This window comes from Hypanus sabinus, chromosome 2, assembly GCF_030144855.1.
Source record: "Hypanus sabinus isolate sHypSab1 chromosome 2, sHypSab1.hap1, whole genome shotgun sequence".
NCBI lineage: Eukaryota > Metazoa > Chordata > Chondrichthyes > Myliobatiformes > Dasyatidae > Hypanus > Hypanus sabinus.
In genome coordinates, this window is record NC_082707.1 from 145,780,764 (window position 1) to 145,792,604 (window position 11,841).

General features: G+C 39.0%; 1 protein-coding gene across 1 annotated transcript in view; it reads right to left on the reverse strand.

Moving 5' to 3' along the window:
- Nucleotides 1-4,959, reverse strand: part of egln3 (egl-9 family hypoxia-inducible factor 3) — a 42,886-nt gene extending 37,927 nt beyond the window's left edge. The window contains exon 1 of the mRNA XM_059956369.1: nucleotides 3,336-4,959. Within this exon, the coding sequence (XP_059812352.1) occupies nucleotides 3,336-4,685 (1,350 nt within the window). The 5' untranslated portion in view covers nucleotides 4,686-4,959. The remainder of the gene's footprint in view (nucleotides 1-3,335) is intronic.
- Between the last annotated feature and the right edge of the window lie 6,882 nt (nucleotides 4,960-11,841).

Genomic DNA, 11,841 nt, shown 5'->3' on the forward strand with positions numbered 1-11,841 from the left:
ACTAAACTGAGATCTACATTCTTTTCTTTCTATCAGCTAAGATGTCTATCTCCACCTCTCTAAATTCATCATCTCCATCTCTGCCTCTGCCTCTGTTAATTCCTAACTCCCTTTATTCGGCATTGTGTTTGGCACAGACATTGTGTCATGTTCATGTGCTGCCCTGTTTTATGTTATATGTTATTATCTTAAGGATTACATAAAATTTCAGCTCATGCAAAGTTCCATTGTTAGTCCTGCTTACCCTTTTCCTTGCTTGCTGACTTAACATTGGTTCTCATTTAGGATGTTAGTTCAAGCTTAATTGTCATTCAACAATACATTTTGTATACAGCTAAACAAAAGAATGTTCTTCCAGGGCCAACATCCAAAACGTAGCACACAGTCACACAGCATGCAGCACATAACAATAATTACAACAGCACATACAGTCACAAAAGCTCAATTCCCTGAGTGGCATGGCCTGAAGACTGGTGGTGCATGGGATGTTATCTTGGAGCCATGTTTCTGCAAGAACAAACACACAGCAAGTTCCAGTTGGGGTCAGCTGCAGATTAAGGCAATTCAGTATTTCTTCCAGGGAGCGAACACTGGAGAGCAATACTGACAGGAGAGTCAGCCTGTAAGGGCCAGCCCCCAACTCAGCATAGATTTTAGAACACCCACCACGTCTCTGTGCTCTCCCACTTCGTCTCCAGCACCTCCTCCTCTGGGTGGCTACAAGAGATGACGCTGCAACATGAGTGCCTGGTTCACACAACACAGCTCCTCTGCCGTTGGTCTTGCCAATAAGCTATTGAACCAGGCTTACTGCATTTTGCATTAACTATATCCAACAGGGTTTTGCAATCACAAGAAAAACGTTTAAGACAAACATTTGCACCATTTGTTGGACTTGGAGAGGCTGCTGCAACTAAGCAGCATCTTATCAGTAGTGACAAAAGTTCAGATTTAAATCTTCAATCTTTTTGATAAAATCTCGCTTCTGCCTTGTAGCCTTATCGCTTCTCAACCTTGCATTTGGACAGTACTATGGCCCAGTTGTTGACACTGCTGCCTAACAGCTTGAATGACGTCAAGCATTATCCGTGTTTGATCCCAACCTCGAGCATTGTCCATGTATTGTTCCCCCTGTGCACATGTGCATTTAAACCACATAATCTTTTTTCTTTCACAGCCAAGTGAGGTTTGGATTGTTGAGCTAATTAGCTACTGTAAAGTCCCCCTTAGTGTTTCCAAGAGGCAAATAAATCAAAGAACAGTTCATGGGCACATAAAAGAGAATAAATTGCAGATCGACAGGGAAATTAAAAGGGGGCTTATGATTGATGGGCTTTTTTCTGCTGGAAGCCAACACAGATCAGGCAAGCCGAATAATCCTTTCTGTGCCACACTACAGTAGCATAGTGGTTAGTGCAACACTGTTACAATTTGGGTGTTGGAGTTCAGAGTTCATTTCAACATTGTCGATAAGGGGTTTGTACATCCTCTTCATGAATGCATGTCTTTCCCAGGATGCCCAGGTTTCCTCCCACAGCCCAAAGATGTACCAGTTAATGGGTTAATTGGTCAATGTAAATTGTCCCATGGTTAGCTAGGATTAAATCAGTGAATTGCTGGCAGCATGGCTCAAAGGGCCTGAAGGGCCTATTCTGTACTGTATCTCTAAATAAAATAAAATTGTGTAAGCTCTTAAATCAGACAGTGCTCTGAAATTTATGGTTCCTCCATAACTTAACCTCTCATTTACCTTTGCTTCATCCCAGCATTAGACCTCCAAGAGGACCATAACCTTGCCATGGTTTGGAGGCTCAATGACCCACAGAGTTATGTTGGCTGGAGTCAGCACTTTATGCTTTGGCTCTTGATAGAGTCACCCAATCCAAAGGTAGAGGCCAGATGAAGAGTGGTCCACCAGTCCTTCAGGTTTAGGGGTTCAGCTCCAGGCTAACAACCCTGACTGGTCAAACAAAACTGTAACAGGAACAGCAATGCAAAATCCTTCAATGTCTGTGTGCGATGGTACTCCTGAGTCTCCACCCGGGACTTGCATGACTAACAGTAGTGAAAGCTACTGGCACGATGAAGGAAGCCCTGAACACCGCCAAGGACAGACGGAGATGAAGGACGTTCATTGTTGCTGTAAACAGTATAATGGACAGTAAGTAAGTAATCCCATCATTAGAGTCTTGTCTTGGGCTGTCTAGGTTTTGGAATTCCATCTCCCTTATTCCTTTCTTCCTCATTTTATTCGCTAACTTTACAACACTCCTTAAAACTAACCTCTTTGACCAGAAACACAACTCAGTATCAAACACTGACTATACCTCTATGAATCTCTTGATATAGTTGGCAAGCTAAATAACTAATGGCAAGAGAAATCCAGTATCTGCAGATTTTCTCTTGTTTGTGAGCTAGTGTTGTAATCTTCCCTCTCATTTAGCTTATGATTCCACTGTTCTCTTCCTGATTCATGCTGCATCCCATCTATTACTCTTTCTCACACCTTGATGCTGGGAGTTTACATCCCCCAATTCTCAGTTCCTGCTCAAACTTTTCACCATGTCTCCTTCAGTCTTCACAACAATCTTTTGTCACTTTTCAGCTCATAAAGGATCATTGAAATGTTGATTGTTTTTCTCTCTCCACTGTTACTGCCTGACATGCAGTGAATTTCCAGAATTTCCCATTTTTATTTTAGATTGCCAGCATTCACAGTATTTTGCTTTTGTGTCATCATTCTTACTTGGTTAATGATGGAACCCTCCCACCTTTTGCATCACAGCTCCAATGTTGATTCTTGTTACTCTGGAGATAAGCTGCTGTTCAAAAATGTAGAATTCATACAATATAATAAGTTTCAGAGCTAGAATTTCTACTTCTTTATTAATATTGTGGTCCGTCCCATCCATGCCCATGTTTTTTTCCTGGATTAGCAGATCAAAGTCCAGAGATAAAAAAGAGAATACAAATTGCCACCCTTTTTAATTCATATGGAGCAAATTTTAACCTGAAAATCATAAATTTACAACTAAAAGCAAATTAATATCTGTCAATGCTCAGTGAACCTTCTACATGTTGAGAAAACTTTTCAATCATGTATATGAATTTGTTTCCTTTTATCATGTACTATTTTCTAGTTTACCCAATAATTCTTACTAATTAGATAATATTGGATTGCTGGTATAAGTGTATTTTAAAAGTTCTCAAAGAGCACTTAATACAAAAGAACAAATTTTTTCACTATCATGACATTGTTATTGAAATCAAACGTTAATTTTGTAAAATATGTATTCAATGCTTTCATGATGGATTACATAATTTTAGCCACTAACCTTGTGTCTTCCTCTAATTTTGTAGTGCCCAAATTTCCCATCTGCATGCAATATAAGTTTATCCATTCTCTGTAGAAGTTGTCCTATAGATGCACAGCCCGGCTCAGTACCCTGCACCCACATTATTTTGTCGCCACGAATTGTTTTATTGGTTGAAGCAGTTAATTCTTTATCTGAATTGGTACTCTGACCTGCCAGCGCTCCATCCTCAAAATTGCCACTCTGATGAAGAGCAATGACTTCTTGTAATATTTTGTCACCAATTTTGTGCCCCAGGAAGTCATCTACAAAACATAAGCCGTACTGATTCATACAAGGTGCTATATGCTCTAACACCAGCCTGGATAAACTGATTCTCTTATTGGTTGCTGTTTTAGGGCAACGATGTTTATTCAGGGTATCAGACACCACCTGTGAATCACATTTTACTTGGTTATTCGAGATTTCCTTAGAGCATTTTGGTACTTCATCCTCAATATCTGCATCTCTATCCAGTTTGTCATTTTCTAAATTATTTGAGCTGTCACTGAGAAGTTTATTCATGGGGTCCAAAGAAGAATCTCCATGCATTGTAGGCATTTGGGTTGGCACCAGTGTAGTACTGCGAACCGTGCTGGCATGTGGAGAGTTCGTGCTGTACGTGTCAAACGACATGTCCGCGTGTTTGTTGAGTGCTTGGGAACACAGGCGTTTGCGTGGTGGTTCCGTGCAATCCCAGTTTGCCGGGGGCGCGCTCTCGCCCTCACAGTTGTCAAGCTCACTGAATAGTTTGGCGCTGGAGCTTCCCGAACCGTCAGGAGCCCCTGAGCGTCCCGCCACCGGCCCGCTCGTGTCGCCGGGTTGCACAACCCGCCGTTCGAGCTCAGTCGCGCGGTCACGTTCCATAACCGACCCGCCTGCGCTGTCACCTTGCTCGAGCTCTCGAATCCGGCTCGTGCCGCCGTCAGGTTCCGCAGCGACCTGTCTCAGTTGGCGCGTAGTGTCCGCGTCGTCAGCTCCGGTATCGGGTTGATTTTCCATGTTTTTCACTTCAGAAGCATGATAACAAGTCTCCGGTAAACTCGCTGGCTCCGTGTCACTTACTCGTTTGCATTGTGCAGTTCCGTTTCCCTTTTCCAGCCAAGGGAGCATAGAGTCCGACACGCCAAAGTCAAATAGATTTGCGTCGGTTTTCAAACAGTCCCGACCCTCCGCTGGCTGCTTTTCCTCGAACCTGGTGCGCGTGCACGCAGCCGCCTCCTGCTCGGAGTGGTCGAGGTGCCGCGAGCTGTTGTCGGGTTGCAGCCGCGCCTGCACGCGTCCACCGTGCTGCTGTTGCTGTTCTTTACATTCCTCAAATCGTGTCATCATATTCAACTATTCCCAATGACTCGTCCTAAAGTTGAGCATGTTACAGAGACGAGTCAACCTTCGCTCTATAATACGTGCACGCGCTTTCGGAACGTTTTCCATTGGTTCGAACCTTTAAAACGATTTCTGCCATCCCGCTATAGACAAGTCCGTGAAGTTGTCAGAGTTATTGGTAAATAAAAGTTTCGTTATACTTATCCTTACTGCGTTGGATTTGCACCACGCTGTTCTTATTTATACTCTTGGACATGTGACCAATTTATTTTCGGAAACGAATAGTTGCGCTTTATTAAATCCGAGTACCAGTCGTGGGAGTCACTGGCAAAGCTAATACTGATTATTGTTCTTTCCTGATTGTCTTGCAAAGGTGATGAACAATCATACTTTTAAATCATCGTAGTTTTAGGATGAAGCTATTCCTGCCCGCTGTTTTTAGGCTGAATTTCCTGGATTCAGACATTGGCACGATGAGGACATGGTGATAAATACCAAAATCAGGATGGTGGCGTGTTATTTAGAGAAAAACGTGGAATATGGTTTCCACGCAATATAAAGGATAAGAATTTGGTAAGGAACGAAATTCATTTGAGTTTGGGAGAAACCGTTGCTTGCATTTAATAAAGAGAGCTGGGACCAATGTCCTTTTGAAATTCCTTGGTGGTGTGGGGGTGAGCCAGGTTGGAGAGCCAAGAGTGGGATTATGATGTTGTGGTCTAGTTTAAAGGGTCACAATTGACACTGAATTTGTCAGAAGACAAAAGTTTTCAGGAAACATAAAGTAGAAAGAAAGGGTATTGGCAGTATTGATAAGGAGAATATTAGTGTTAGAGATTGAAAGTGTCCTAGAGTGATCAAGGGCAAAACCTACTCAGTTAAGAAACAGGAATGACTTTGCACTAATGGGAGTATTTGATACGCTGCCAAGTTGTGGGAAGAATATATTGGCACAAATCTGCAGGAAAAGTATAGAGATGTGCAAAAACAATAGAAAGACTAATATAGGCTGACATAGTCAATAATATAAGGTCATAGGTGAGATATTTTTGAGGTGTGTTCAGGAAAATCTTACTGAAAAAATATAACAAATGTGAGAGAGAGATTTAAAGCCAAATGGGAAATAAAGCTTTGCTGAATTTGTTTGATGGATTAAGGAGGGTCAAATAGACCATCTGTGAGTGTGAAAACATGAGGAAAAGTGATCATAGTATTGAAGTGTTTTGAACAGCTATACAATGGGTGTCCTGGGTTAAGACTGCCTGATATGTGGACACCCTTACATACAAATGAGCTCCCATAATATTAAACTCAAAATTCTAACGTACATAAATTCATATATTCCAACCAACATCGGGATAAGTTACTTTTTTTTTGTAATTGTTCTTTCTTACCAGTCTCCTGTGCTACTATTCATTCTAATATGGTTACCATATTGGGTAATTTTTGTGCATATTTTGACTTATGAACAAAATCAACTTAAGGATTTCTGTAAAAGTGGAAGCTATTTGTTACCAGGGGTCAGTGTGGTAGAGAACCACTTTATGGGAATAATAGTCAATTGAAATATCAATTGTATTAGGATAAGAACTGATATCTCCAGATAAATTGGAATCAAAAACTCGACAGATTTTGCCAGAAGTAGCTGGTTTAAGTTGGGATATATGTTCTTCCACTAGAAAGCTAGGCAATTAAAGAGAGATCTGTCCAGCTAACCAAAGAAACAGACTTAATCAGAAGGGCAGTATGTCAGGTTAATATGAATGTGCATCAGCTTGCCAGATGTAGCCAGTCTGATTACAGAAAGTTCTTATAAGAATTGTAAAGAGAAATAATGGCAATGAGAGTCATGGGAAAAGATTAGCAATAAAATGAAAAGTATAAACAAAAATCTTCTATTGACATATAAGCAGTAAGAGGAGCTGATCAGGGCCAAATTAATTCATGCCAGTTGAGAAAATGGCAAAGGTACTAAGTAAGTAATTAATAAAAAGATCTGAACTGATAGAGGAGGGTCTATGAAAGTTAACTATTTGTAAAGAGGTGAAATTGCTTGTCCTAGGTTGCTGATAGAAACATGGATAGAAATTGTAGTAATATTGACCATCATCTGCTCTTTAGCCAATGTGGACCAAATGTGCACAAATATAAATTTAGCATGAAATTTAGGTCTATATATTCAGTTGTGTATTGGGGAAAATCACTGTTAAGTATTTAAATATGACTTCAATCGTAGGCAAAAGGTTGCAGCAAAATGTCTGATGGATATACATTATCTAACTATTTCAAAATCCCAGTGGCTTGGCAGCTGGCTCTCAAATAATATTACTACACTCCTTTGAAATTTAGTGGGACCCTGGTTCTAGCACTTCCTTTAAACTCTGTGTTCACTGTAACAATTATTACAATACCATGAAACCTCTAAGATAAAAACAGCATTAAAAAAGTATAGGAGAATTAATGGAATAACATTCATTAGTCCAGAAATTTTCGACAGTACAGCATCACTAAAGTCCTGAGCTGCTGGATTATCAGAAATGCTCTCTATTTTGTTAATTTGCTTGTTGACTGATAGTCCAAGGTTTTCTGTGGCATTTAAAAGAGTGGAAATTATAAAATTAGATCATTGTGGTATCGTGATACTACATTTTTCATAAATCTTACTTGTGTCAATTTTTTATTTATTTAAATGAAGTACACTTAATCTACTCTCAATGCATTCTGTGTGATCGTCCATTAGCAAGTTGTTTTTATTGAAGCTAATGCAAAAGTCAGTCTTCAGATGCAATCCTCCATTCCTTATGAACTGAAATGTAACCTTATGCATACAATATCCAGGACATAGTGTACTTGAGTAAACAATGAAGCATTTTACTGTTGCTATGTACAGAGTAGGTTAATTAATTCTTGGCTTTACCATTGCTAAAACAAGATGCTAACTGTATAAATAAAGCTAAAGGCAAAGTAAAATTTTGCTTTCATTTCAGATATTTCTCTGTTTTTACAATTAGCAGAATGAATATCGCTATAGAATGCTTTATCTCACTAGTGTTTTGTACAATAGAAACAATTTACTTTAATAACTTTGATCCTCATAGACATTTTTCTTGAGTATGTTAACCTTGCAGAAGGTCTGGAAAGTTGTAGAGTCATGGAGCCAAATAGCACAGAAGCAGATTCCAGTATGAGTCCACATTGACCACCAATTTTTATTTTTCCCACAACATGTCAACTCCTTTCAAAATCCAGCACACTAGTGGCAATATACAGTGATCAATTAACCTCCCAATCTTCACAGCTTTGAGAAGTGGGAAGAAATTGGAGGGTCCAGAGGAAACATTCAGGGAGAATGAGCAAACTGTGTACATACATCACCAGAGGTCATGATTGCATCTGGGTAGCTGGAACTGTGAGGCAAAGCAACCACTCCGTTAGCTGCACTGTTGTGCTACACTGTAAACTTGAGTTCTTGAATAATCCCAATCCCAATGCCTTCAGTGTAATTACACATGGACTGCAAGTATTTCAAGAACTCCCACTCATAAGTGGAAATTAATCTTCATTAATTCTCAATGTGCCTGAACCTCTTAAAGGAAAATGATGACTGTTGAATGAATTACCAATGAAAGTTGTCATCTTGTGAAGCACTGTGTACAGAGACATTATCATTAGAGTAGGTGCCCAATTTCACATGAGTTAATATAGATATCCTTGTAGAAGATTTGGGGCGTTTGAAGAGTGATCTTGTAGTCTCAGGTGCTCAGGAAGTCATAAGGATCATGATAAAACACCAGTGGAAGGAAGAGACCAGGTAACTCAATACCAGGAGTGATTTCTAAAGGGCTGGATTCCAAAACTGGAAAAGATTTTTTTTATATATCAAGTGTGTATTTTATTGTAATAATGTACAAATGGATATATTTCTTACTATTCATTCTGTCTTCAAATTAATATATTCTCATACAATATATTAACACCCTTTATATTTACTGTTTTAAACATTTCACTCATGAATTGTATAATAGGATCCTGTCACGATTGTTCAGTGTGCGGTGGTAACAAGATCCTAGACTGTAGCACTTCCAACAAGACCTCTGTGATGACTGCACCAAGCTTCAGTGCATCCCTCGTGTACTTATGCACCCTGGAATATGTTAATTGGCAGTACTTGTTGATGGATGTCTTCTTCTAATGGATGGCCAACAAGTCTTGAGGCAGCCAAAGTGCATTTTTCACTGAGTTGATGAGCTTCCAGCAGCAGTTGATGCAATACTGGGAAAATCCCATAAATCACAAAGTTCTTTGTATGCAGGTGCTTGGGCAAACCTTTACAAAGACCACTACGTTTTTTTTGCAGACCTAATTGGCAGTTGGACTATGTACAAAAAGGTGGATGATTATGTCATCTGCACCTCTGCCTTTTTATGAGCAGTGTACATTGAGAGCGAGACTCCAACCCTATGTGAAGAATCCACTCTTGGAGCCAGTCAGTGGAGATCACAGAGACTTCCCATGAACTCTGGCAATGAAGCACCATGCCACATGATTTTGACAGTCTGCTCAGAACACTTACCCCTTTCTCCACCTTATATACTTGTGATCAAAGCTGTTTTACTACAGAAATTTTTCCACAAAGGGAAGGTAATTGGTATTGGAAAAAGACTAGTGGCTTCAAATGCCTAAAGTTCTCTTCTATCTCACTCCCACTCTCACTTTCACTCACCTGTTAAGGACAGAATGTTCCATTTATGGGTCTAACCACCACAGAGCCTGTGGCCAGGAAAAGAATGAGCTGAAGATGACAGGACAACTGATATAATCCTCCTCACTTTCTGTTTATCCCTAGTCCCCTACATCCTGTTCTGCTTTACGTTGCTTGAAAAAATTATTCTTTTACCTGTTCCTTCCCTCATCATTTTCATGGCCTTGTGGTTTCCTCATTTCAGATGAAGGAATATCATCTGCTTAGACCCAACTGATAACTTAGAGGATTTGATATTCACATCCATCAGTTCCCTTCATGGATAGTGGGGAAAAGATTTGAATATAGCCACTCGCCAGGAAAAGTTCTAGAAGATTCAGACAAGGACAAACGGGTATACTCTCCTGGCCAGAAAGCCTGTTTCAGTTTACACATCAACAAAACAATTTTACTAAGCACTGACTTGCACCATTTTCCCTAAGATAATACTTGGAATGCAGTTGTTTTATCCAACCCAATTTGTAAAGGAGAGATGGTTAAAGCATGAAAAGCATTGTGACAGAAGCAGCAAAGAGACCCATCCATGTATGATGAAGTTTTTCCTTTTACATCGACAGAATAGAGGTGGAAGGGAGACATTAGTGGAAATAGTTGACAACCCAGGGGTAAATCCCCTAAAGTCCAGTTGGCTTTAATCCCAGCTAATGATTCCTGGAAGGAGAGCAAAATCAATGGTATTTCTGAAGTGTCCTATACTGGGCTCCATTGAATATTCGGGGGGGGGGGGGGGAAATAAGCATGGTAAAACAATGAGTTGCTTCTTTTTTTTATCCAGAGTTTTCAACAATCAGATCAACGGTGACCTTCACCTCAAAAGGTAGTGCTGCCCATTCATTTTGAAAATCTTTAATTCAAAACCTCTGGTGTTTCCAACAATGGCTGTTTCAGCTACTCCAAAACCCATTTAAGTAATTGAGAATCAATTTTAAAAGTGCAGAAAGCTTCAATGTTTGATTCCACATATGTGCTAACTTTCATTGAAGGGTAACAATTGTATTTTTATTGACACTCCATTCACATCTGGTACACTTGGAATTTTGTCTATCCCGTCTATAAAATATACTGTACAACAACAGCAACTCTCAATACTCTGACCTATTCTACCGAGAAGGACAAAGCAACAGACACATGGGAACATCAATACACACACCCTCTTCAAATCATATGCTGCCTTGTAAATATATTACTGTTTCTTCATCATCAAGAATCAAAATCCTCAAACTCCTTTTTAGTTACATTCTGAGAGCACCTTCACCAGAAGGTAGTTCACCATCACCCTCTCAAGGGCAATTCACCCTTCTCAAGGGTGAACAACAAATACTAACCTTAGTTGCATCAATCACATCCTGTAAATGAAAGCATTAGTGCTTGAAACATAAATATATAATTACAGTTGTTTAGATATAAAACAATATAGATATGCTATCTGTAACACAAGTGTTGGCAGGTTCTCACTTATTGCAGCAAGTTTACAACACAGAATTATTAGTTGTGAATTCCTTTATAACATCTGGAAGTTATGAAATATCCTTTATAAATAAAGATTAATTTTAACTTTGAGGTATGATTCCTGAGCCTGTTTATTTTCTTATTAATACAAATTGACTGATTCTTTTCCTTGCTAGCGCAGAGGCAAAATTGTTTGTTGATAAACTATCGACATTATCACCTGCCTGTCCTTAGACCTTTCATCCTAACCAAAAGCATCACAAAAAAAACATTAACACTGAAAATTATTTTCTCTAATCCATATTCATCTTTAGATTGTGTTAATACAAAAGAAAGAAAAGAATAAAGTTGTAAACAACAGCTGTAAATCTTGCAAGCAATATAGAAGTGATGTGTTTTTCAGATAGAGTCTACAATATATTATTTATACCTGGAAGCAGTTGGCATATCAAAGCCAGATCCATATACTTAAATGATTAACTCATAAGAAATCAAGATTTAATATAAGGTACATGTATATATAAATCTGGTGAGCAATTTGCTGGTTTTCTGAGTGATACCTAACTAATCATCCTTGTGTACAATGTTAGCATCACACAAGGGATGCTTTTACTTCAGATATTTTGGTGAAAACTGTTTCCTTGCAACTATACTACTCTCATAATTTTGTGAATGATGGTACCATTCATTCATTAGTTAAACTCTTTTAACCATATTTCATTTCCTTCAATCAAAGAATTTCTTTAAAATTTTGGAGAGTATATTGAGGCAATTTAAAAGATCATAATGCCAATTTTTTCAAACTTTTCAGTTTTATTACAATAATTCACCAATCAAAGCACTATTTCTCAACCCACCACATCACTTCCAACCCACAGCATTGACCATGTTTTCAAACTACCTAATATCTGTGCGATTCTGGCAGTATCTGCAGAAAAAGAAACAGAATTA